Below are 27,717 nucleotides of genomic sequence, written 5' to 3'. Positions count from 1 at the left end.
CGGTAGATTCCTCTCAGTGCCACAGTGCCGGGCCTGTAACGGTGAGGCTTCTTCACACCGCCGGCAGCAGCAGCGTTCTTCCGGGCGGCTTTGGTAGCGAGCTGCTTCCTCTGAGCTTTTCCTCTGGTGGATTTACAGTTGGTCTGCTTGGTTCTGGCCATATTAAGCTTATGCTGTGAAACTGCCGGACACTTTGTTACATCGTCATTAAATTCACTATCCGATACAACATACAGATCCACTGAACCAACTGCTACACATTGATCATGATAAACAGCTTTATCTTGAAGGTTTAAAGCCTCATAATAAGCTTTCATTCTCTCTATTTTCTTTCACGCGCCAGCCGCGTAGTAATCCACGATGGAGACGGTAACTAATTGGTCAGGTAGTAAGAGCTGTCAGCTGGCTGTTAGAAGCAAATTAGAGACAAAACCAGCTGATTTCAACAGACAATAGAGCCCGAACAAGTTTTCATCAGACGGCCAGTTGCGGAAGTACAAATTCTTGCCTTTGGATTCGGCACTTTGCCGGAAGTGACATGGCTCCGTGGCAAGCCATACTTTCAAAACCAAAACAAACTAGGACTGCAAGCAGTCATATACGGGCCCTCGTTCTGCGCGACCGCCTACCCAGGGCAGTGTGTTCTGTTGTGACCAGATGTGGGCATGTGCGTACAGGGGCAACCACTCATCCCACAGTTCAAATTTCAAGCAAATCACACAATGCATGAAGGAGTTATGACATGTTGATGGTTCATCCACTAGGGGGCGCTCAGTGTACAGAGGGGCTAGGTGTGTTGAGGGGCCAACCGTCATCATACATGTGAAGTTTCAAGTCAATCAGGCAAAGCATGAAGGAGTTATCATGACTTGATGTTCCATGGCGAAGGGTCAAAATGGCGGCACCATAGCAGCCACAGCCTTCAACATAGAGAAAAGCTTTCGATAACTTTTGGTCAGTATCATCTTTGGATGCTGAAGTGCATTGGACAAAATCCCTAGGAGGAGTTCGTTCTCCCTACTCCAAAAAACCCCTATGGGAAGGGGTTTTTGAAATTTTCAAGGGGGCGCTATTGAGGCACTTTGCTCCGCCCATGGGCAAGGCCCCTATGAATTGTAGGAGGTTGTCATGCTTGACCTGTGTATCAATTTTCATGATGATATGACAAAATTAAAGCTGTCAAAAGAACGTAATTTCATGGCGAAGGGGTGATATTCAGTACGCCACCACACAGAAGCCGTTACTCGTAAGTTCACGGTGATCATCGCATATGTTCACCAACTTGTTCTGCATGTTTTAGAAGTGGAAGGAAGTTGATGGTGTTAAGTATGTGACATCAGTTCCTGTTTAAGTATAATGTTCCATGGCGAAGGGTCAAAATGGCGGCGCCATAGCGACCACACCCTTCGACATAAAGAAAAGCTTTCGATAACTTTTGGTCAGTATCGTCTGTGGGTGATGTGGAAGAAATTTGAAGTGCATTGGACAAAATCCCTAGAAGGAGTTCGTTCAAATAGAACATGTGGAAATCACGCCAAAATGAGAAGAAAATTCAAAATGGCCGACTTCCTGTTTAGAGTAGACCCATGGTGCAAGAGACTTTTTTGTACGTCTATGCAAGTCCCGCATGTGTACCAATTTTCATCTCCCTACACCAAAAAAACCCCTATGGGGAGGGGTTTTTGAAAGTTTCAAGGGGGCGCTATTGAGGCATTTTGCCCCGCCCATGGGCGACGCCCCTGTGAATTGTAAGAGGTTGTCGTGCTTGACCTTTGTATCAATTTTCATGATGATGTGACAAAATTAAAGCCGTCAAAAGGAAGAACGTAATTTCATGGCGAATGGGCAATATTCAGCATGCCGCCACACGGACGCCGTTACTCGTAACTTCATGGCGTTCATCGCCTACATTCACCAACTTGTTCTGCATGTTTTAGAAGTGGAATGAAGTTGATTGGGTTACGTATGTGACATCAGGACCTCTTAAAGTAAAAATAGGACATTTCCCCCCATCACCGGGGGGTGCTATGGCGCAGGTGGGAACTTAAGATATGTAGACATTCAGGGCAGAGCCCTCATCATGTCCAGCAAGTTTGAAGGATCTACGATGAAGTATGTGGGCGTGACAGCCGTTCGACGTGAAATGGCGTGCTCCGAAAAGCTCGCCAAAGTTTGACGACCCCTAGCAGCCACGCCTTTTGACTTAATTAGAATCTTTTGATAATTTTTGATCACCATTGTGTTGTGATGATTTTGACCAAATTTAAAGATGATCGGATGAAATCCCTAGGACGAGTTCGTTCAAATGTAAGTAGTGGAAATGGCCAAAAATGGCAAAAATTTGCTCAAAATCAAAACTTAAAATCAAAATGGCCGAGTTCCTGTCAATATTTCACCATGACAGTAAGAGACTTTTTCGTGCGTACTGGCATAGTAAATATGTGTCCCGAATTTCATGAGGCTACGACGAAAAAAGCCCAAAGCGGAGGGGTTTTTGAAAATTTCTAGGGGGCGGTATTTCGCGATTTTTCTGCGACCATGTGCGACGCCCCCAAAATATCGAATTTTGGATCCGGCCGGACGACTTTGGAAAGTTCGGTGAGTTTTTGAGCATGGGAAGAGGCCGAAATTTCAATTTCAAGAGTGATAATAATAATAAAAAATAATAACAAACAGCGCAATTACAATAGGGTCCTCGTAGGACGTTGCCTACTCGGGCCCTAAATAACCCTTCCTTGGAAATTACTGGCGGCTTGCAAACCAACACGTTGCATTACTGCCACCAATTGTTTGGGCGTGGAACTGAAATGAACTGAATGAATTGTCAAAAATAACCTGGAAACGTTCACCATGCAAGTAAAAACCTGGATTTCCAGTAGTTTCCTGAGAACTTTCATCACTGGGGACATTACGTCTCGGTCCATCCAACATAGCCAGTTTGCACCTCAACTGTCCAGTCCCCCAGGACACCGACTGTTTCGTTCGAAGCATTCCCCGATTTTGTGAAGCATGCACCCAAGCACATGGGTGCCATACAAACTATTGAGTATCATTTTGAGTTGCAATGAAATTTTGTCAAAAAGTTCAAGCCTGCTCCATCATTTTTTTTCCTTCCGTTTTTGATTTCAGCCATCTGTAGGTTGACAATTTTCATTTCCATCAAACAATGTGGCATCCTTTCATTCCTAACACATTACCAAGTCCATGTCAGGAAAGTTGAAACTGCCAGGTCTGCAACAAACACTGGTTCGACTTCAAATTGTTAACCCAGATGGAGCACGAATAAACAAGTTTCAAGCTGTACTCATTAGGAATACAGTTTAAAGACATCTGAACTCATGATTTGGCTTACTGAGATAAAATTTTGAACAGATTGAAAATGTCACCCAGATTTGGTGCTGATGATGGCTGTAACGACTATGTATATCAAGTTTGTTCAAGATTGACAAAAATGGATCAAGATGTTACTATGATGCTTCAAAATGTGCCCTGCTTTGCTATTCGGGATTAAATGCAAAGGAACGGCACTCTGAAGTAGCCCCATAAAGCTGTGCAAGATGGACCAATCTCACCGTGACCAGCAGTGTCAGCGTGCGCTCCAGCACCCTCCTGCTATTTGCTTTGTCTGGGATGTTTTGGATAGATTGGACTGATCAGCCATGAACATTCTCAGACGTTAATGGATACTGGGGTCATAATCATAACTGACAACAACAACGAAACAGAAATGAGTCAAAAATCACACAGATCATATAGGGGGAAAAAGTAGTTTTAATACTAGGCAAAAAGAAAGTATGTATTTTTGCTATACAAGACATGACAAACAGAACTGCTGAAGACCAACAAAGCTCACTGCAATCACAGCACACTACATGTGATACTTGCATATTTTTTCCCAAATGACAATGTGTAGATTAATTTATTCAAACTTGCACTACAAAAGATTGCCAATCTGATCAAATATTTCTCTTGCACAAAAGTAAGAACATATTTCAGCAACGAGAAGGCTGAATTTAAATTGAATGGAAACAGCCACATTCAAGCGGATGTCATACTGAAATATCACATGTGAGAGTACTCACTGGTAAGAAAAACACCAAGAATGCCAAACCATGAAATACCTGACTCAAGTTTCAAACTGCTTCAATTAACTTACACCTTCATCAACATTTCCTTTTTCCTTCCTTTATCAACAAATTTTGTTGATGTGAAGTTGAAATTCTTTTGATCTTTTGTTACGTTAATACCCTGTAGTTCACGTTGAGGCACAGAGAATCAAGAACAGGGTCACAAGTTTGACTTTACACTTGAAAGAACCAACAGATCAATTTAACACAATCTAAGCTGTATAGTCAAAAAACACTTTAAATATATCCCAGTCAATTTCATCTTCATCCATGCTCAGCTCAAAAGCAGTCATGATGTCCCACTGCTTTGAGAAGTTGAAAACTGGTACCTGCATAAACATAAAAAAACAGCCAAGCAGTTGGAAGGCTGCAAAGTCTATTCCTTAAAAATACAACTCCAAATTAGAAAATGTTAGGATGCTATGGAAACCCTTAGTGATTCTTACATTCACTTTGACTTCTCAGTCATGTGAGTGGCCCTTGAGATTTTAAACATTTGCTGCCTTCAAGATGACATCTTTTCCAGGGTCGCCTTGCATTTTTCAACAAGATTATGCAAAACCAAATTCTGCACAAATTACAAAGACATGGCTGTGGAGGAAGCAGTTTTGGGTATTGGAATGGCCTGATGCAAGTCCTGACCTGTACCCAATAGACAATGTATGGAGAATTTTGAAACAAAAAATATGACGACCACTAACCGTTGCACACCTTAAGACATTTTTGTAGGAAGAATGCCAATTTAAAATAAAATATCACCTGAAATGCCTCATCACTTGGTATCGTGGTAATTGCTTTAGCACCCCAAAATTTTTTTGGACTGTGTTGCAGGAATGGATGTACATCGACAAATGAAGTTGACCTGAGCAGAAGAGAACCCAACATGAAATATCTTGGGTTCATACTGTCTGCAATGAAAGAAGTTAAAGTAGGTGTAACAGTCACTGTAGGTTTCTTAAATTTGCATTTTCCCAAACCTTCCCAGGTTTTTCCATAAACATCAAACATCTCCAGGCCCCTCAGAAACTAGGAGACCAATTCATTTGTTTTGCGCTCTATACATTGTCAACACTTTATAATTTGAGATAAAAAAAATTTACATGATAAACAGTTTAGAATGGCAGCTTTTATTCCTTGGTATTTACATTAGATAACGTGAACTTAGCACCTTTTGTCTCAGCAGGCATGTGAGAGGCAAATAAAAAAAAAATGCTTAAAATGGCCAGGGGAGCTTCAGGCCAGCCGAAGGGTTTTAGCCATGATAATACTCTGCAAAACCATTTTCTGCAGTGAATTTGCAAAATATCTGGCTTATAATTAAATTTGACTGCAACAAATAAAAATGTCAAAAGGGCAGTGGGGGAAAAAAAAAAAATTTAACTGTGGATCATACATAGGACACTATGCATGCAGCTCTAACCAGATGAGTTCTTGCAATTCTCATATGATTTTATTAAGAGAATGGTTGCCTTGTTGTACACGATATAAAACGCATGTACTCATGCACAGGATTCCATGCTAAAGTTCTGAAAATATATAAACATATGTGGAAAAACTAAGTTCGATAAAAATAAATAAGTTGAATAAATACCAATTGACTCTCACACACTTAAACCTATTTAAACCTAATTTAACCTATTTTCAATATTCAAGATTGTCAATACTTCCACTTTCCAAGTTATGGTACTTTTATCCAGTGGTGGGCACAGCTAACCAAATAGTTAGCTTCGATGGTCGCTAAAACGCTAACTGAAAAGTTAACTTTTATAATGATAAACCGACTCCGGTACACTATCAGCTACTGACAAGCCAGTTTTGAGTTTAAGCACCGCAGATGCTTCTGAGTAGAATCAAAGGCGATCACAATCCCAACACAAACAACGAGTCAGAGCTTCTGTCTTTATGCACCCTGCCCACTCCTGTAAGGAAGAGTCATTTACATTCAACATACAGTGTCCCAGATGTGTGGTAAAAGGCTTAAAAAGTAAAGCTGGTTTGACTTATGGTTTGATTTAAAAACCAAACTAATTTCAGCAATTACTGATTTTAATGTCAACTGTCATTTTTACAAATTGAAAATATCACAAATATCTTTTAAGTTAATGCACAAATTCTGAAAGTTTGAGCATTAAAACTCACAGATGTCAAAAGGCATTATGGGATGAGCCTCCTCGTCACTAGTTGGCTGTTAATTCGTAAACAAAAAAAGTTACTGTGTGTGTGTGGGATTTTACAAATAAATGTGTATTTGAAAATATGTCATTTGATTTTCATTTGTAAAAAAACAAAACAAAAAAAAAGGCATTTGAAAAACTGAAAATTCTATTAAGTGTGATTCAGCACACCGAATGGCGACCGTGTGGCAGTTGGATGTTATTTAGACTCCCATTCAGTAGATGGTGGTGTATCATGCATTTTGGGTCAAAATCCATTGAGACGTTTCTGCTTTTCCTAAAATGTACGTCACACGCCGAGAAATGCTAAGTAAGACGTTTTCTGGAAATGCACCAGCTAACTCACCAAGTGAAAGGGATAATTAGCAATAAAATACATCAACAACCACTAATAGTCCACTGGCTGATGGGGTCCTCACAAACCTCTCCTAGGTATTTTCTAGTAGCCATGGGTCTCTTCAGAAAAAAGGATGTTAACATAAAACAAAACAAAACAAAAACGTGTTCCTGAGGCACTCACTATGAGCATTTTTAATGTTTAATAGCAGTGTTTCATCACCTTTGACAAATACCTTTACATCACTTGTAATAGAAGCAACAATTTGCAAAATTGAACACTGACCTTCTGATTTGTTGCAGGGACACATGGGTCACTTCTTGGGGTGTTAACTTGACAAAATCCCCCATTTAGCACCTTTAGCACATTGGGGATCCCATCAGCCAATGGACTATAATTATTACCGCATGTGCACGGACAGGCAACAATCACGAATACTTTTAAGTTGTGTTGCTAACCAGGACATTAAATAATGTGCAACGTGTCCTTTAAACACTAACTTACTGAAGAAAGAAGCAGAGAGTAACTCACCTGGATCTCACACCACCTCCAGTCCCACAGGCACCTGATGCCTGCTTCTCTGTCAATGTTCCTGGCATCCAAATCACCAGTTTGGTTCCTTTACATTATGTCTTTTTGCAGATTTTGACTCATTTTGTTTGGTGGCATTACAAAGAAAGTTTTTTCTTTTAAAGTTTGACCACTTAATGGCAATTCGCACCCATTTACAGTCATACTGTACGTGGTGTGTCCATAAAGTAATGGTCCTTTTTATTTATTTATTTTTAAAAACTATGGATTTCATTCACATGTTTTTACGTCAGACATGCTTGAACCCTTGTGTGCATGCGTGAGTTTTTCCACGCCTGTCGGTGACGTCATTCGCCTGTGAGCACGCCTTGGGAAGGAGTGGTCCCGCCCCCTCGTCGGATTTTCATTGTCTGGAAATGGCGGAATGAAAAGGAATTTTTTTCCATCAGAATTTTTTCACAAGCTGTTAGAGACTGGCACCTCGAAACCATTCGAAAAAGTTATCTGGCTTTTGGTGAAAATTTTACGGGCTTCACAGAGAATAAGGACTTTAACTACAGCTTTAAGGACCCCTTTAAGGACGCTCAGCGCGCCGCGCTCCGAGCTGCGACGTCGCGGCACAAACCACTGGATCATTTCTAAGCTGATGGCTCTGTGGATACGAGACCGTCGTGTGCTCTTTCTCTGGTTATCACAAGAGCTGGACATCAGCCATTTTCCGGCAGATTTCACTTTTAACAAGAGATTTTGTCAAGGAAAGCCGCGCGGAGGCTTCGCGCGTCACGACCGATTCGCTGATGAAGCGAGACAAAGTAACACCTCCGTTTCGGAGTGTTAGAGGACAAGTTTCGCCATTTCCAGACAATGAAAATCCGACGAGGGGGCGTAAAAACATATGCATGAAATCCATATAGTTTTTAAAAAAAATAAAAAGGACCGTTACTTTATGGACACACCACGTATAAGCATATAATTGTCGTAATGTTTTTATGGCATTTCACGTGTGCCTTCAAAACAGACTGATTTACACCTCATTCAAAACACTGGCAAAAATTTAAAAATATGTAAATATGGGAAAAAAAAAAAGTGCAATTCTCACATGCCTGTTCAGAGAACATCAGGCAACTGACTATGAGGATACCAACTGTGCTCCACTTCATGGTCCATGATCTTTATAGTGCAGTGGCTAAGAGAACATTTAGAGCAAAATCATGCAAATGGTGATACAAGCACCAAAGTTGGCACAAATACTCAGACATTACTCTTTTGAACAAACTGACTGGCCACTTGAATTTTCAATAGGGGACCAGGTAGGGGTCAATTGAAGAATTACACAGGGGCTGAGATTAAAAATGCTAATGCTAAATCTAAATCAGGTATAGTTTTGACTATCTATGCCTGAATGATCTGAAGTTATGGGGTAAAAACAGCAAAAATGGTGACAAAGGTCAGTGTCAGTTTGTACAGGGGTCAAAAGTTAAAGTTGCTCTAATTTTGGTAAAAAGTGATACAAATTATTGGTTGAGCTAATAGGATTAATAAATGGAATAGTTTTGATTGTGTTGAATGTTTGGTCTCCAAAGTAAAAGGTCAAACAAGGTCAACGTCCATTGGATTCTATGACATATCAAGTGGATTTTTATTGTCATTTCAACCATGTACAGTACATAGTGAGACAAAACAACGTTCCTCCAGGACCAAGGTGCTACAATATACAATAAATACACAGGACCACATTAGTGGGGAGGAGGTGGTGCAGGAAGTATAATTTTAAACAGACTTATTTTTAGCAGCAGCTTTTCAGTTTTGTTATTGTCTTGTAGGTGAGGTATATGTGTGTGTGTGTGTATGTGTGTGTCTGTTCCATCAGTCAGTGAGATGTGTGCAAATTATCAGACCAGACTCTGGCTGTTCAGGAGTCTGATGGCTTGTGGGAAGAAGCTGTTACACAGTCTGGATGTGTGGGCCTGGATGCTGCAGTACCTTTTTCCAGATGGTAGGAGGGTGAAGAGTGTGTGAGGGGTGTGTGTGGTCATCCACAATGCTGATTGCCTTGCGGATGCAGCATGTGGTGTAAATGTCCGTGACGGTGGAGAGAGACACACCAATGATCTTCTCAGCCGTTCTCACAATCCGCTGCAGGGACTTGCGATCCGATGCGGTGCAGTTCCCAAACCAGGCAGTGATACAGCTGCTCAGGATGCTCTCAATGGTTCCTCTATAGAATGTAGTGAGGATGGGAGATGGTAGATGTGCCTTCTTCAGGCTCCGCAGGAAGTAGAGACGCTGATGGGCTTTTTTTGTTATGGTGCCGATGTTGAGGGACCAGGTGAGATCCTCTGCCAGGTGAACTCCAAGGAACTCGGTGCTCTTGACGATCTCCACAGCAGAGTCATCGATGTGGAGTGGAGGGTGATCATGCTTGGTCTTCCTGAAGTCAACAACCATCTCTTTGGTCTTATCTACGTTCAGAGACAGGTTGTTGGTTCTACACCCGTCCACTAACTGTTGTACTTCCTCTCTGTATGCTGACTCGTCGTTCTTACTGATGAGACCCACCACAGTCGTGTCGTCAGCGAACTTTATGATGTGCTGGGGGGTTCCCATGATGCATTGTTTCTTTCTCTTTTTGCTCTGTATGCACCACTCTGCATTTAATCATTAGTGATTGATCTCTGCTCCCCTCCACAGCATGTCTTTTTCCTGGTTCTCTCCCTCAGCCCCAACCAGTCCCAGCAGAAAACTGCCCCTCCCTGAGCCTGGTTCTGCTGGAGGTTTCTTCCTGTTAAAAGGGAGTTTTTCCTTCCCACTGTAGCCAAGTGCTTGCTCACAGGGGGTCGTTTTGACCGTTGGGGTTTTACATAATTATTGTATGGCCTTGCCTTACAATATAAAGCGCCTTGGGGCAACTGTTTGTTGTGATTTGGCGCTATATAAAAAAATTGATTGATTGATTGATTGGTTCGAGCTGTGCATTGCTGCACAGTCGTGAGTCAGTAGAGTGAACAGCAGTGGACTGAGCACACAGCCTTGGGGAGCCCCAGTGCTCAGCGTGGTGGTGCTGGAGGTGTTTTTTCCGATCCGGACCGACTGGGGTCTCCCAGTCAGGAAGTCCAGGATCCAGTTACAGAGGGAAATATTCAGTCCCAGTGCGGTCAGCTTCCCAATCAGTTTCTGAGGGATGATTGTGTTGAATGCTGAACTGAAGTCTATGAACAGCATTCGGGCATAAGTGTGTTTATTTTCCAGGTGAGTGAGTGCCAGGTGCAGAGTGGTGGATATGGCATCGTCCTTCGAGCAGTTGGGACGATACGCAAACTGCAGGGGGTCCAATGAAGGAGGCAGCAGGATCTTGATGTGCCTCTTGACAAGCCTCTCGAAGCACCTCATAATAATGGGTGTGAGTGCTACGGGACGGTAGTCATTGAGGCAGGATACTGCAGTCTTCTTTGGCACCGGTATGATGGTGGTTTCTTTTAGACACGTCGGGACGGTGGCGCTGTCCAGGGAGGTGTTGAAAATGTCTGAAGACATCTGTCACCTGTCCGCGCACTCCCTGAGCACTTTACCAGGAATGTTGTCTGGACCAGCAGCTTTACGTGGGTTCACTCTACATAGCGTTTGCCTCACATCAGCTGCTGTAAGGCACAATACCTGGTTGTCAGGAGGAGGGGAGGTCTTTCTCACTGCCGTGCCATTCTGTCTCTCAAACCGGGCATAGAAGTTGTTCAGCGCATCTGGAAGGGAGGCATCACTGCCACAGGCAGGTGGTGATGTTCTGTAGTTGGTGATGGCCTGGATGCCCTGCCACATGCGCCGAGTGTCACTGCTGTCCTTAAAGTGACTGTGGATGCGCTGTCCGTATGCGCGCTTCGCCTCTCTGATGGCCCGGGACAGTTTGGCCCTTGCTTTCCTTAGGGCCACCTTATCTCCAGCTTTGAAGGCGGAGTCTCGAGCCTTCAGCAGAGCACGCACCTCTGCAGTCATCCACGGCTTCTGGTTGGCACGTGTGGTGATGGCCCTGAAGACAGTCACATCATCTATGTACTTGCTGATGTAGCTGGTCACAGATGTAGTGTACTCCTCCAAGTCTATGGTGTTGCTGTAGGTTGCAGCCTCTCTAAACATTTGCCAGTCAGTGTGTTCAAAACAGTCCTGAAGAGCAGGGATGGCTCCTGATGGCCAGGTTCTCACCTGCTTTTGAACTGGTTACGATCGTTTGACCAGCGGTCTGTATGCAGGAATTAGCATAACAGGGGTGTGATCCGAGTATCCGAGGTGGGGGCGAGGCTCTGCCCGGTACGCACCTGGAATGTTTGTGTAAAGAAGATCCAGCGTGTTCGCTCCTCTGGTAGCACAGTTCACATGTTGGTGTAATTTAGGGAGGACAGACCTGAGATTCACATGGTTGAAATCTCCAGCAACAATAAACAGTCCATCCGGGTATGTGTTTTGTAGTCCGCTAATAGCACTATACAGCTCACAGAGCGCATCTTTAGCGTTAGCAGCTGGTGGAATGTAAACACTAATGATCAGTACTGTGGTGAATTCTCTCGGTAGGTAGAAAGGTCTACATCTGATGATCAAACTCCACTAGAGATGAGCAGTGACTAGAGACTAGTACAGAGTTGTTTGACCATTCCTCACGAATAAACACCACCAAGCCGCCCCCCCGGTTCTTACCGCGCAAGGCTGGGATTCTGTCCGCTCGGAACGAAGTAAAGTGTGTAGTTGAATGGCAGCATCGGGAACTCTCAGCCACGTCTTGGTGAAAACCAGGACACAGCAGTCTCTAAATCCTGGTCGTGTAGCTTGCTGAAGTCGGATGTAGTCCAGTTTATTTTCCAGGGAGCATACATTAGACATATGTTACCCTGTAACATGATAACTAAGCATGATACATGGTGCAAACTATTCCTTTTTAAAACCCTGTTACCTCAACTAATAATTTGCATCTTTTTTTTACCAAAATTGGAGCAACTTTAACTTTGACCCCTGTACAAACTGAAACTGACCTTTGTCACCATTTTTGCTGTTTTTACCCCATAACTCCTAATCATTCAGTCATAGATAGCCCAATCTATACCGTTTTGGAATCTTTACGATCACACAAATAATGTGGTGTAGTTTTCAAAATGATTTCAGCATTTTTAATTTTGACCCCTGTGTAATTCTTTAACTGACCACCTGGCCACCTACTGAAAATTCAAGTGGCCAGTCGGTTTGTTCAAAAGAGCAATGTTTAAGGAGTATTTGTGCCAACCTTGGTGCTTGTATCACCATTTGCATGATTGTTTCAGTTATCTGCTGCACTATACTATTTGATTGTTTTGACAGTTTGTTAATGTGACCACTCGAATTTAGTTGTTTGCTGTATTATCTCCATTTTTGCACATCTGACAGCTCTTTGTTGTGCTTCATTGTATGGGGTTATTGTTAGTACTAGCGTGCTGCCTATGGGGATCCATGGGCTCTAGATTGTGCAGTGTTTATAAAATAGGCTGACATTTTTGTGTTAAATGTGGTAATAAATTAAGCAAAGCTTGTATAATGAATTGGAGTGGTGCTTGAGTCAAGAAAGTTTTAAGAACCTTAGACCTCAACCATTTTTAGAAGAAGTCATCAACCTTTTTATTTCCTGTTAATTATGTAATTTCCTGTCTTAATGTATTTATAAATTGTTTAGGTTCTTCTTATCATATACACTGTTATTTTATTTCTACTTTGTCATTTGATTTTTAAATGGACCACAATGGAAATAAGTGTTTTTACTTTCTTGTGTCATCCATGTATTTACAATTATATTTTGTACTTACACTGAACTTAAAAAAAAAAAAAAAAAAAAAAAATCACCACATTCACCCTTTTAATATAAAGATGACTTACTGCCCCCTGCTGGAATGGCATGAGTTCAGAAAGTAGTTGTAGCAACAAGCAGCAAACACGCCCACACAGCTGCTGTAAGCAGGTGGTCTTAATGTGACAAGCAGACAGTGGCTGAAGACATTAAAACCACTCAACATTTCACATATGGTACCAACATGAAACTTAAGTCGCTCGTGGTAATAGCAACATGAGAATGATCTAAACTGAATAAAGCAATCAAGCTACAAAAACACAATGAATCAATAACACTAACAACACTGTCAGCACAGCATGCACTGTTTATTGGTTAGTTAAAATTGCTAATTTCCCCTAAAATATTCATCCTATCAATTTTCTGTTTTTGCAGCATTCATCCTTGACCCAAAATACATAAGCATGCCAAACAGAAAATGTCAGCTCCCCCCAGTTTTTTGCGTGATCCAAGCCTTGCACACAGAGGCCATTTGGCTATTATAATACAGATAGCAAAAGCGGTTGGTAACCTCTCAAAGTCTGATCTGCTTGAGGTTTCTTCCTAAGATCAACAACACCTGTAACATTGCTGCCTACATGCATGTTCGGGGGACAGCAGGGTTCTAGCTAGGATAAAATTTTAGCTTAGTGGTAATGTCGAGGGAGCGTAGTCGTAATGTCGAGGAAAAAAATTGGCCATTCTAGGGGTACCCAAAGGGGAAAAGCCAGGTACGACAGCCCAAGTCCCTTCATCATGTCCAGAAGGCTAGGGAAGTTTGTTGAGTGAGCAATCTCATTCTGGGTTTGCCAGTATATGGCCCTCAGTGAGGCAGTCGGAGTCCGTGGACATTTTTAAGTCAAGACTTAAAACCTATTTTTATTCTCTTATGAGTAGTTTTTATTTTATGTTTTATTCTTTTACTTCTGTTTTTAATTAGGTATTTTAATTTTTTTATTTTTATTTATTTATTTTAATTTTTTAATGTTGAACTGCTCTGTGTGAGGCACCTTGAGACAGCTTTTGTTGTAATTTGGTGCTTTATAAGCTGATTAAATTGAAATTGAACAACATTTTATTGAGTCTTAAAGTAAATAAATATGAAATTGGTTATTGGATCCTTAAACTCTGGACATAATAAACTCTACATGGTGGATACTTGATCGTTGGACATAAACAGTTAGTAGTTAGTTTTTGTCAAAAGCATTTCCTTTCAGACATTATTATTGGCATGAATGTCTTTCCATATCTGAGCTGAGCTCTTACAGCTCGCTGCGCTGCACGTCAGGTTCAAAAAAGGTTCATTTTGGGAGGAAAAACATTTTACTCAATTGTAGTTTGTCTGTATTGCAACATTTGTAAAGAGGTGTCAATTTATTTAAAGTGGTAATTCTTTTTGAAGTTATTAATCCGGAGCAGACTGTCTCAGCAGAGAGCCGCGCAGCATTTGGAGCTGTGCCAACAGAACGGAGGACGATTCTCGTTTGTTGACTGTAACAAGAGTCCCAGTTAGTGACTTTAATACACACAAAAGTGACTCATGAAATTTTAATGGCTTTGAGAGGGGCTAAGAAGCGGACTTACCGCTTCTGAAGAGCAGCGAATCAAAGAACCACAAGCCATTGAATCGAAGCATTGCTTCATTGATTCACGCTTCAAACTGGAGTCGCGCTGCAGAAATGGTTGATTACAGATCTGATATTGAAAATAAGCGTAACGGTCCAAAATAACCATAATGGTCCAAAATGATAGCGTAACAGGCCGTAACGCAAGTTTACGCTAGCTCGAACCCTGGGATAGGTAAAGTCGGACATTCCCGTTGTGAATCATCTTGGGGTAACTTAGTATGTTGTGATTTGGTGATGTACAAATTAATTTAATTGGAAAACCCAAATTGTTCTGCTGGGGGACTTCAACGCACAAGTGGGCAATGACGGAAACACCTGGAGGTGATTGGGAGGAATGGCCTCCCTGATCTAAACCCGAATGGTCCTTTGTTACTGGACTTCTGTGCAGGCATGGACTGTCCATAACGAACACCATGTTCAAACATAAGGATGCTCATAAGTGTACATGGTACTAGAACACCCTAGGCCGAAGATCGATGATCAATTTTGTGATCACATCTGATTTGAGGCCGCATTTTCTGTACACTGGGGTGAAGAGAGGGGCAGAGCTGTCAACTGATCATCTGTGGTGAGTTGGATCAGAGAGTGGGGGAGGACTTTGGACAGACCTGGTAAGCCCAAATGGATAGTGCGGGTGAACTGGGAATGTCTGGAGGAGCCCACTGTCCGACAGATCTTCAACTCACACCTCTGGCAGAGCTTCGAGCATCCCTGTGGAGGTTGGGGTCATTGAACCAGAATGGACAATGTTCAAAGCTTCCATTGCTGAAGCTGCAGCAGGGAGCTGTGGCCTGAAGGTCTTAGGTGCCTCAAGAGGTGGCAACCCACGAACACCATGGTGGACATCAGTGGTCAGGGAAGCCATCCAACTGAAGGAGGAGTCCTTCCGGGACATGTTATCGCGGAGGACTCCAGAGGCATTTGCAAGGTACTGACAGGCCCGAAGGGCAGCAGCCTCTCCTGTGGGGGAGGCAAAACAGCAGGTGTGAGAGGAGATCGGAGCAACCATGGAGAAGGACTTTCGGTTGGCACCAAGGTGCTTCTGGCAGACCGTGAGGCACCTCAGGAGGGGAAAACAGGGAACCATCCAAACTGCCTACAGTAAGGATGAGACTTGCTGACCTCAACTGAGGTTGTAATCCGGTGCTGGAAGGAACACTTTGAGGAACTCCTGCATCAGACCGGAGCGCCCTCTATTGTAGGGGCAGAGCTGGAAGCTGATTGAAGATTTTCATCAATTTCCCTGTGGAAGTCACTGAGGTAGCCAAACAACTCCACAGTGGCAAGGCCCCAGGGGTTGATGAGATCCATCCAGAAATGCTGAAGGCTCTGGGTGTGGAGGGACTGTCCTGGATGAGATGTCTCTTCTACACTGCGTTGAGGTCTGGGACAGTGGCAAAGGAGTGGCAAATTGGGGTGGTGGTTCCCATATTTAAAAAGGTGGAACTAGAGAGTATGTGCCAATTACAGGGGCATCACACTACTCAGCCTACCTGGTAAAGTCTACTCCAGGGTGCTGAAAAGGAGGGTTCGGCCGATAGTCAAACCTGTGATTGAAGAGGAACAATGCGGGTTCCGTCCTGGTCGTGGAACAACCGACCAGCTCTTTAATCTCACAAGGATCCTTTAGGGTGCCTGGGAGTATGCCCACCCAGTCTACATGTGTTTTGTGGACTTGGAGAAGGCGTATGATCGGGTACCCCGGGAGATACTGTGGGAGGTATGAAGTGAGGGGGTCCCTTCTCAGGGCCATCCAATCTCTGTACTCGCAAAGCGAGAGCTGTGTTCAGGTGCTCGGCAGTAAGTCGGACTCCTTTCCAGTGGAGGTTGGCCTCTGCCAGGGCTGCGTCTTGTCACCAATCCTGTTTGGGATATTCCTGGACAGGATATCGAGGTATAGTCGGGGGAGGAGGGTTTCCGGTTTGGTGGGATCAGGGTTTCATCACTGCTTTTTGCAGCTGATGTGGTCCTGTTGGCTTCATCAGCCGGTGACCTCCAACACTCACTGGATCGGTTTGCAGCCAAGTGTGAAGCGGCTGTGATGAGGATCAGCACCTCTAAATCTGAGGCCATGGTTCTCTGCAGGAAACCAATGGATTGCCTACTCCGGGTAGGGAATACAGCCTTGCCCCAAGTGAAGGAGTTCAAGTACCTCGTGGGTCTTGTTCACAAGTGAGGGGACAATGAAGCGTGAGATTGGCCGGAGAATCGGCGCAGCAGAGGCGGTATTGCATTCTCTGTATCGTAGTGTTGTGACAAAAAGGGAGCTGACCCAATAGGCGAAGCTCTCGATCTGCTGGTCAATCTTCGTTCCTACTCTCACCTATGGTCATGAGTGTTGGGTCATGACTGAAAGAACTAGATTGTGGGTACAAGTGGCCGAAATGGGCTTCCTTAGGAGGGTGGCTGGTGTTTCCTTTAGGGATAGGGTGAGAAGTTTGGTCATTCGTGGGGAGCTCAGAGTAGATTCGCTGCTCCTTCGCGTTGAAAGGAGCCAGCTGAGGTGGTTTGGGCATCTGGTAAGGATGCCTCCTGGGCACCTCCCTAGGGAGGTGTTCCAGGCATGTCCATCTGGGTGGAGACCCCAGGGAAGACCCAGGTCTAGGTGGAGAGATTATATCTCTACATTGGCCTGGGAAGGCCTCAGGATCACCCAGTCAGAGGTGGTCAATGTGGCACAGCAAAGGGAAGTCCAGGGTCCCCTGCTGGAGCTGTTGCCCTCGCGACCCGAACATGGAAAAGCGGTTGAAGATGAATGGATGAACGAATGAAAAACCCAATTTCTTTTTTTTTTTTTTTAACAAAAAGAAGTCACAAATTAAAGTAAAACAAACTTAACTAACGTATGTTTTGGGGAAAAATGGCCCATGACACCAACACGCTCCTATTAAGCTGACTACCACAGAACCTGACTTAATCAAATCAAATCAATTTCATTTATATAGCGCCAAATCACAACAAACAGTTGTCCCAAGGCGCTTCATATTGCAAGGCAAAGCGATACAATAATTACAGAAAAACCCCAACTGTCAAAATGACCCCCTGTGAGCAAGCACTTGGCGACAGTGGGAAGCAAAAACGCCCTTTTAACAGGAAGAAACCTCCAGCAGAACCAGGCTCAGGGAGGGGCAGTCTTCTGCTGGGACTGGTTGGGGCTGAGGGAGAGAACCAGGAAAAAGACATGCTGTGGAGGGCATCAGAGATCAATCACTAATGATTAAATGCAGAGTGGTGCATACAGAGCAAAAAGAGAAAGAAACACTCAGTGCATCATGGGAACCCCCCCAGCAGTCTAAGTCTATAGCAGCATAACTAAGGGATGGTTCAGGGTCACCTGATCCAGCCCTAACTATAAGCTTTAGCAAAAAGGAAAGTTTTAAGCCTAATCTTAAAAGTAGAGAGGGTGTCTGTCTCCCTGATCCGAATTGGGAGCTGGATCCAGAGGAGAGGAGCCTGAAAGCTGAAGGCTCTGCCTCCCATTTTACTCTTACAAACCGTAGGAACTACAAGTAAGTCTGCAGTCTGAGAGCGAAGCGCTCTATTGGGGTGATATGGTACTATGAGGTCCCTAAAATAAGATGGGACCTGATTATTCAAAACCTTATAAGTAAGAAGAAGAATTTTAAATTCTATTCTAGAATTAACAGGAAGCCAATGAAGAGAGGCCAATATGGGTGAGATATGCTCTCTCCTTCTAGTCCCTGTCAGTACTCTAGCTGCAGCATTTTGAATTAACTGAAGGCTTTTCAGGGAACTTTTAGGACAACCTGATAATAATGAATTACAATAGTCCAGCCTAGAGGAAATAAATGCATGAATTAGTTTTTCAGCATCACTCAGACAAGACCTTTCTAATTTTAGAGATATTGCGCAAATGCAAAAAAGCAGTCCTACATATTTGTTTAATATGCGCTTTGAATGACATATGCTGATCAAAAATGACTCCAAGATTTCTCACAGTATTACTAGAGGTCAGGGTAATGCCATCCAGAGTAAGGATCTGGTTAGACACCATGTTTCTAAGATTTGTGGGGCCAAGTACAATAACTTCAGTTTTATCTGAGTTTAAAAGCAGGAAATTAGAGGTCATCCATGTCTTTATGTCTGTAAGACAATCCTGCAGTTTAGCTAATTGGTGTGTGTCCTCTGGCTTCATGGATAGATAAAGCTGGGTATCATCTGCATAACAATGAAAATTTAAGCAATACCGTCTAATAATACTGCCTAAGGGAAGCATGTATAAAGTGAATAAAATTGGTCCTAGCACAGAACCTTGTGGAACTCCATAATTAACCTTAGTCTGTGAAGAAGATTCCCCATTTACATAAACAAATTGTAATCTATTAGATAAATATGATTCAAACCACCGCAGCGCAGTGCCTTTAATACCTATGGCATGCTCTAATCTCTGTAATAAAATTTTATTGTCAACAGTATCAAAAGCAGCACTGAGGTCTAACAGAACAAGCACAGAGATGAGTCCACTGAGACCATAAGATCATTTGTAATCTTCACTAATGCTGTTTCTGTACTATGATGAATTCTAAACCCTGACTGAAACTCTTCAAATAGACCATTCATCTGCAGATGATCAGTTAGCTGTTTTACAACTACCGTTTCAAGAATTTTTGAGAGAAAAGGAAGGTTAGAGATTGGCCTATAATTAGCTAAGATAGCTGGGTCAAGTGATGGCTTTTTAAGTAATGGTTTAATTACTGCCACCTTAAAAGCCTGTGGTACATAGCCAACTAATAAAGACAGATTGATCATATTTAAGATCGAAGCATTAATTAATGGTAGGGCTTCCTTGAGCAGCCTGGTAGGAATGGGGTCTAATAGACATGTTGATGGTTTGGAGGAAGTAACTAATGAAAATAACTCAGACAGAACAATCGGAGAGAAAGAGTCTAACCAAAATACCGGCATCACTGAAAGCAGCCAAAGAGAACGATATGTCTTTGGGATGGTTATGAGTAATTTTTTCTCTAATAGTTAAAATTTTATTAGCAAAGAAAGTCATGAAGTCATTACTAGTTAAAGTTAAAGGAATACTCGGCTCAATAGAGCTCTGACTCTTTGTCAGCCTGGCTACAATGCTGAAAAGAAACCTGGGGTTCTTATTTTCTTCAATTAGTGATGAGAAGTAAGATGTCCTAGCTTTATGGAGGGCTTTTTTATAGAGCAACAGACTCTTTTTCCAGGCTAAGTGAAGATCTTCTAAATTAGTGAGACGCCATTTCCTCTCCAACTTACAGGTTATCTGCTTTAAGCTGCGAGTTTGTGAGTTATACCACGGAGTCAGGCACTTCTGATTTAAGGTTCTCTTTTTCAGAGGAGCTACAGCATCCAAAGTTGTCCTCAATGAGGATCTAAAACTATTGACGAGATAATCTATCTCACTCACAGAGTTTAGGTAGCTACTCTGCCCTGTGTTGGTATATGGCATTGGAGAACATAAAGAAGGAATCATATCCTTAAACCTAGTTACAGCGCTTTCTGAAAGACTTCTACTGTAATGAAACTTATTCCGCACTACTAAATAGTCCATCAAAGTAAATGTAAATGTCATTAAGAAATGATCAGACAGAAGGGGGTTTTCAGGGAATACTGTTAAGTCTTCAATTTCCATACCATAAGTCAGAACAAGATCTAAGGTATGATTAAAGTGGTGGGTGGACTCATTTACATTTTGAGCAAAGCCAATCGAGTCTAACAATAGATTAAATGCAGTGTTGAGGTTGTCATTCTCAGCATCTGTGTGGATGTTAAAATCGCCCACTATAATTATCTTATCTGAGCTAAGCACTAAGTCAGACAAAAGGTCCGAAAATTCACAGAGAAACTCACAGTAATGACCAGGAGGACGATAGATAACAACAAGTAGAACTGGTTTTTGGGACTTCCAGTTTAGATGGACAAGACTAAGAGACAAGCTTTCAAATGAATTAAAGCTCTGTCTGGGTTTTTGATTAATTAATAAGCTGGAGTGGAAGATTGCTGCTAATCCTCCACCTCGGCCCGTGCTACGAGCATTCTGGCAGTTAATGTGACTCGGGGGTGTTGACTCATTTAAACTAACACATTCATCCTGCTGTAACCAGGTTTCTGTAAGGCAGAATAAATCAATATGTTGATCCATTATTATATCATTTACTAACAGGGACTTAGAAGAGAGAGCTCTAATGTTTAATAGACCACATTTAACTGTTTTAGTCTGTGTGTGTGGTGCAGTTGAAGGTGCTATATTATTTTTTCTTTTTGAATTTTTATGCTTAAATAGATTTTTACTGGTTGTTGGTGGTCTGGGAGCAGGCACCGTCTCTACGGGGATGGGGTAATGAGGGGATGGCAGGGGGAGAGAAGCTGCAGAGAGGTGTGTAAGACTACAACTCTGCTTCCTGGTCCCAACCCTGGATAGTCACGGTTTGGAGGATTTAAGAAAATTGGCCAGATTTCTAGAAATGAGAGCTGCTCCATCCAAAGTGGGATGGATGCCGTCTCTCCTAACAAGACCAGGTTTTCCCCAGAAGCTTTGCCAATTATCTATGAAGCCCACCTCATTTTTTGGACACCACTCAGACAGCCAGCAATTCAAGGAGAACATGCGGCTAAACATGTCACTCCCGGTCCGATTGGGGAGGGGCCCAGAGAAAACTACAGAGTCCGACATTGTTTTTGCAAAGTTACACACCGATTCAATATTAATTTTAATGACCTCCGATTGGTGTAACCAGGTGTCATTACTGCCGACGTGAATTACAATCTTACCAAATTTACGCTTAGCCTTAGCCAGCAGTTTCAAATTTCCTTCAATGTCGCCTGCTCTGGCCCCCGGAAGACAATTGACTATGGTTGCTGGTGTCGCTAACTTCACATTTCTCAAAACAGAGTCGCCAATAACCAGAGTTTGATCCTCAGTGGGTGTGTCGCCGAGTGGGGAAAAACGGTTAGAGATGTGAACGGGTTGGCGGTGTACACGGGGCTTCTGTTTAGGACTACGCTTCCTCCTCACAGTCACCCAGTCGGCCTGCTTTCCCGGCTGCTCGGGATCTGCCGGGAGGGAACTAACTGCGGCTAAGCTACCTTGGTCTGCACCGACTACAGGAGCCTGGCTAGCTGTAGATTTTTCCACAGTGCGGAGCCGAGTCTCCAATTCGCCCAGCCTGGCCTCCAACGCTACGAATAAGCTACACTTATTACAAGTACCATTACTGCTAAAGGAGGCTGAGGAATAACTAAACATTTCACACCCAGAGCAGAAAAGTGCGGGAGAGACAGGAGAAGCCGCCATGCTAAACCAGCTAAGAGCTAGTAGCTGCGCTAAGCTAGCGGATTCCTAAAAACACGCAAAGTGAATAATGTGTAAATAATTTAGAGGTGATTCAGCAGAGGGAGTGCTTTAGTTAAGGCACGTGAAGATTACACTGTGAAACAAATCGTTATCTAGTTAACTAGATCAATCTAACTGCACAGATTAAACAGCTAACAGATACAGCAAAACACCGCTGTGCTCCGGAACAGGAAGTGATACAATACCGCAGTGAGACCCAGCCACCACTTACCACTTACACAACCACATACAATTTGAAACCGCTTGTGTAAACTGCATCCAATCATCCACTCAATCTTAATTTCTGAATGACTACAGACGTACATTTTTTGCAGACTTTGACATTCTTTCCCTCTTCACATATTCAGAGTAGCTGAATCAATCAATCGATTTCGGATGATAATCTTCACTCTCCCCTCCAGCGTTACTCTCCAATGCATCAACACCATTTAATATGGATTCTCCATCTATCAATCGCCTCATCCCCTTCTCTTGCCTTCCCGACGCTCACAAGGCACCTCACTTCACCAGTTCCTCTGGCCTAGCCCACTTTCCCAGCATTGGCCTTCCTATTCCACATTACCGATAGACATTTCTGGCTCATCAGTCACTCACCATTGTGTCTTTAGTGCAGTCACTTCACACAGGCTCCATCACTCCCAACAGACCCTTAACTGGAATAAGTGGGTTTAGAAAATGGATGGATGAAGCCATCTCACCCATTTAAATCTGCTCTCTTAAGGTCTGGATCCAAACACATTTGTCGACTGTGAAGCAGTTCAATTGCCATCATGCTTTTAATCTGACAGTCAGACACTAATTGGACTCCTATGTCACGACTGTGATGTTGGAAGAGAAAATAATTATGGGAGTTGAGAAAGCAAGACACCGTCATCGATCCTTTTTGACATCTATGGCCATCATGGTTTAAAGCCAAGCCTTTAACTAAGTAGACATGCAGAGGTACAAAATGTTTAATAATCCATGTGACAGGACACACCTGAGTTACAAGAAACAAGTTACAGATGAGTCCCGTTAACTCACGTGAGTTAGGGTCCAAAAATCGGACTGCGAGTTATCTGAAAACGTGAGTTCATGAAGTTGACAAAAAAAAAAAAAAAAAAAATTAAAGTCAGCTTACCTTGCCATATTACAATAGTTTTGACCATCTGAAGCGTGATTCCTTCCTGGATGCTGATGATTTCTTTATCTGGAGCGGGTTTGGGTGTCTTCCTCCTCTGGCTGCTGCAGGTCAGTGACGAAGGCTTTGTTAGTGCAGACGATTCAAAGATTTTGGATGTGACTCTTTAGAACCTTACTGCTGGTTTAGATTGGGCCAGAATTTATACATGCCACAGGTGTGTGCGTGATCCGGTGTGAACTGGTGTAAACTTACTGCTGGTGCATCAAGGCGGCAATAAGGATCTAAAGAGTCACATCCAAAAACTTTGAATCGTCAGGAATCGTCCACCCACATCGCTGACCTGCAGCAGCCAGAGGAAGACAAAGAAATCATCATCCAGAATTGTCTGCACTAATGATCCCTCTCAAAAACAGTCGAATCAAAATTTACTTTTATGCAGTAGTCTAAATTTTTGGGGTCCACAACTTGACCAACCCAAAAATTGTGTGACCTGCTGTAAAAGGTGCCTTATTCAATGCTGCTGAACACATCTAGAACATACCAGAAAACAAAATCCGACATTCTATGCTAATTTCTTGTCCATCTTTTGACCTTAAACACAAATGCCTTCAGTAAATAGTAAAAACAAATTGACTGGCCTCATCACTCTGACACTTGGAAGGCAACGTACGAAGGAGAACAAAAACACTCACAGTCTCACGCCGAAGACGATCTTCTTCCTTTTTGTGAGCAATTTCTCCTTGGTCTTTCGATGACTGTGTGCCAATAAGCTGCTGGCTCATTGAACACCTCGGACTTTGAAGATTACCATCTTGGTGAACATCTAACGTAGGCTCTGTGAAAATGGTCTGCAATCCATCCTTCCCCTCTCTAGAAGTTTGTTGATTTTCTCCTGTTTTACTTAGCCCTGTTTGGCTAAGAAAGAGAAACATTGTGACTTGGACATTGCTTTTTGTTGTACTTAAGAAAAATACTCATCAATATTCAAGATTCATGTAGATTGTTAATTTTATTTCTAAATATCATGAATAGCTCTACAGGCATTAACCCTCTGGTCTATGTGTTTTGTTGTCTAGTGATATGGTAAACAGTGCTTTACGCAGAGAAAGCAACAGAGTTATCCAGTAACATTCACAAGCAAACTAATGGAGCAATCCTGATAGTTACACACTCTGTTTGAGCATGTGAGATTGTCATCAGAGGCTTTCCGTCTGCTCCTGCTTTCACTGATCGCTGTGCGTAATGGTGCAGGGCACACTGAGTATGTACTAATAGTATGTACTCATTGGCGTACCCAGGGGGCTATTCAACTAGTAACACATCACTCCTGAAAGCGATCTTTGGCTTTTCACATGAGGTAATTCTGCCCTACAATTGGATTTTGGAAAACCATGTGACAGTGAACCAATTCCTATTGGACACTCACATTGCGCACGTCATCACACAACTTCTATGAGGAGTACAAAGATGGCCGATGGCTGGCTCAAAGGTCTGCAGAGATAACTTTTCAGCAAAAAAGAGTAAGTTTCTGTCTCATATCATTCAAATGTTATTTATAATTTAGTAAAGCTTGGTCTTAGCCGTCGTATACAACGGCGTCGGCCCCAGAGGGCAGAGGATTAAGGGACATTTCCCCTCTACTTTGTGCAAAGTACAACTCGTCATCATTACAAACAAAGAAAAGTTGTGTTCATATATGTATTATGTATGTATGTATGTATGTGTGTGTGTGGGGGGATCTTCATGGACCTAAAGTGCAGCCTCGGTCCTCCCCATCAGTATCTGTCAACCTGCCCAAAGTTAGCAGTGACGCAAGCAGAATAGAATGGAGTTTCCACATTCTCATCCATTTCTTACCTTCAGGGTCTTTTTATATATATACAGTTTTTGCTTGATGGGGGTTCCAGGGGTGTGGCCAGCTCAGTTACGTGGTGTTATAGTGAACAATGTCCAATGATAGATTATAAAGGACGGGGAAAATCCAACACTCATTCTGATAGCAATGAGTGTTTCCTATGTGCTTGATTTCTTAACCGAACCAAAGTTTGATTGATTTGTTTCAAACGCCTTTCAAAGTGACACTCCTGTAGTGCCAGTCAGCATACCAACATCTCCGTAAGATGTTTTGTAAATCACTTCAGAGGTATTATCTGGTTCTAAAAACCAGCTAAGTGTTTATTTCTTGCTAACTTTTACAAAATGAGAAAACAGGCCAAACTATTAGATTTATGCAGATATACACGTGATTTGGAGCATATTTTACCATCTTTAATTATTTTGTTAAAGCAAACGATCAGATGACGTAACGCTGCCTTCACTCAGATTGGCAGTCGGTGGCACTGGCAAAAACACAGGAGGTGAAGCCAGACATCTGGAAATTTTCCTGTTGGTATGACCATCCCCTAAATTTAAGGAATAATTTAGACTTCACAATGTAAGAAAGTAAATAAAGATGCACAATTAGTTTCTATGGAATACCTGCACTTTTCTGGCGGCTCTTTCAGGGCATTTTCTTTGATCTGTTTCTTCTTCAATGCTTGTTCTCCCCTTTCCAAAGCAGCCTTACGAAACTGCTGAAAGCAACTGTCTTTTGAAGACTTGATTACAGGTAACTCTACTGACTGTCTTATCAGCTTTGTCCATGACTGTGCGTTTTTCAGGACAACGTCCTAAACAAGAGAAATTACTATATTCAGTTGCAGTTCATTTCAAATGTGGTTAGCTGAAACCAAAGAAGGAACGTTTTAGATCTGCTGTAAAATCAATGTGACCCCAGGAGGGCAGAAAATGCATCAGAATTCACCAAGGCACCAAGCAGACCACCCCGACCTGTAAGCAGCCTGAATGAAGCTGCAGTTCTTTTGTGATCAGTACAGTATTCTTCTCAGTCTATATAGACATACTGGACATACCTTATAGTAAAAAAAAAGTATGTTACTGATATTTTTCCATGATTTTCAAAGTATTCTAGAAGCTTTAGCTGTTTTTTTGAAATGCTTTAACAGTGTTTTTTCAGTCTTCATGAATTTCATGTAGTTAAATTGTTCTGAGTTAATGCATCATTTAGTTCACAATTAAAACGTAAATCATTACAGGTCCTACTTCCATGTAATATTCTGTTATTTCAACATTCTAATTGACAGTTCAAATGAAAGGTTGAATATAGGATCATTTAAATATGCACTTCTGAGATTTTTTTTCTTACAGGAGATGCTGAAAATGTATCTAGATACAAAATTAAATTGGTTTCTAGGGTCCAGCGGGCCCAAAAACTCCTGGGAAGCTGCCCCCCAAACCCCCTGCAAATTTTCCTCCGTTTTCACAATTTTCATTTCACAGCCGTGAATCAATCAATCAATCAACTTTTTTCTTGTATAGCGCCAAATCACAACAAACAGTTGCCCCAAGGCGCTCCACATTGCAAGGCAAGGCCATACAATAATTATGAAACACAGTCTACGTCTAAAGCAACATAACCAAGGGATGGTCCAGGGTCACCCGTGAATGAAAAAATTCTGTGACTGCTTCAGCGCAGTGCATCTGAATGATTATAACAAGATGTTAAATCTATCAAACATAATTTTACAGCTACTCAGAAGAAGGAAAGAACATGCAACTGTTTTACAAAGCTATTACAATATAAATATTACAAATATCTTTTAGACAGTTCCAATACGTTCTCCACCTCATGGAGCGGATGAGAGTGAGAGGAAAAAAAGTAGGGCTGCAACAGTCCTCTGTGATTCCAGAAACAATTAGAGGTGTTTTCAACAGCCAACTCTGACAGAAACTGATTAACCCACCATGAAATAATTATTTTATATAAGCAGCGTCCAGCATACTAAAGCGCAGCATCCAGTGGAATAAAGCGTGGCGTCCAGCTGGGAACACTGTGGGTGGGATCATAAAGTGTGTGGATCAAAGTTGTGCAACTGTCAGGGTACTTTTAGTTGCAACAGGCCAGTCAAGGTCAGCTGAAGGCATACAAATGCACATACAGATTAGTCCCAAAAACTGAGATCGGCATCAGACCCAAACCAACTGAATACCAATGTTTTGACCAATGAAATAACATTTTCAAATCAGTTTGAAATATGCTGCGTATGTACTTACAGCCCATTTATAAATGCTTGCTGCTCAGCTAGATTCCTGTTAGCCAAATATGTTAGCTACCTAGCTTGTTTAATAATAAGGATTAATAAACAGTGCTTGTATAAATGCATTTAATTAAAAACTTTCAATGTTCATTGTTGAGTATTGAGAAAAACTGCTCATACATTTCTTGCAGCAATCAAATCTGCGCCAACACGTCTTGCTGCAGAGAACAGTGGATGACAAAAAACTGCTGCAGGTCAGACTATTTTTTTAGAGCTCCCTCTACTGGATAATTCTTGTAAATAGCAATTAATGAAACATTGAGAAGTGGGGTACTGTGTTGTACTCTGATTAATCATGGTTCAAAAACATGTATAATATCACCAATATTACATATTTTAATGGTTTTACAATTATTTAATTACCCGAATGCTAGCCATATGTTACGTAGGTGCTAGCATGCTGTAAACAGTACTACTGCCTTCCTCATCCTTGAATATGTAGGATTAGCCAAC

General features: G+C 42.3%; 1 protein-coding gene across 1 annotated transcript; it reads right to left on the bottom strand.

Moving 5' to 3' along the window:
• Positions 1 to 4,299: 4,299 nt before the first annotated feature.
• On the bottom strand, positions 4,300 to 26,215 carry LOC117518181 (bromodomain testis-specific protein-like). Its single transcript, XM_034179240.1, has 4 exons — positions 26,210 to 26,215; positions 25,586 to 25,776; positions 23,800 to 24,022; positions 4,300 to 4,456 (listed from the first exon to the last, which is right to left on the bottom strand). Exons 1-4 carry the CDS (start codon positions 26,213 to 26,215, stop codon positions 4,340 to 4,342), a joined length of 537 nt encoding a protein of 178 aa, XP_034035131.1. The 3' UTR covers positions 4,300 to 4,339.
• Between the last annotated feature and the right edge of the window lie 1,502 nt (positions 26,216 to 27,717).

This window comes from Thalassophryne amazonica, chromosome 10, assembly GCF_902500255.1.
Source record: "Thalassophryne amazonica chromosome 10, fThaAma1.1, whole genome shotgun sequence".
In the NCBI taxonomy this organism is placed as follows: Eukaryota; Metazoa; Chordata; class Actinopteri; order Batrachoidiformes; family Batrachoididae; genus Thalassophryne; species Thalassophryne amazonica.
Note: the sequence above shows the minus strand (reverse complement) of the source record. Positions and strands in the feature narration are given on the sequence as shown.

What these genes read in the sequence shown, in the direction of transcription:
- LOC117518181 (XM_034179240.1), bottom strand. An exon ending in GAGCCGCCAGAAAAGTGCAG is followed by an intron (nt 24,023 to 25,585) that starts GTATTCCATAGA and finishes TCTCTTTCTTAG; the next exon opens with CCAAACAGGGCTAAGTAAAA. An exon ending in ATCGTCTTCGGCGTGAGACT is followed by an intron (nt 4,457 to 23,799) that starts GTGAGTGTTTTT and finishes ATGTTTATGCAG; the next exon opens with GTACCAGTTTTCAACTTCTC.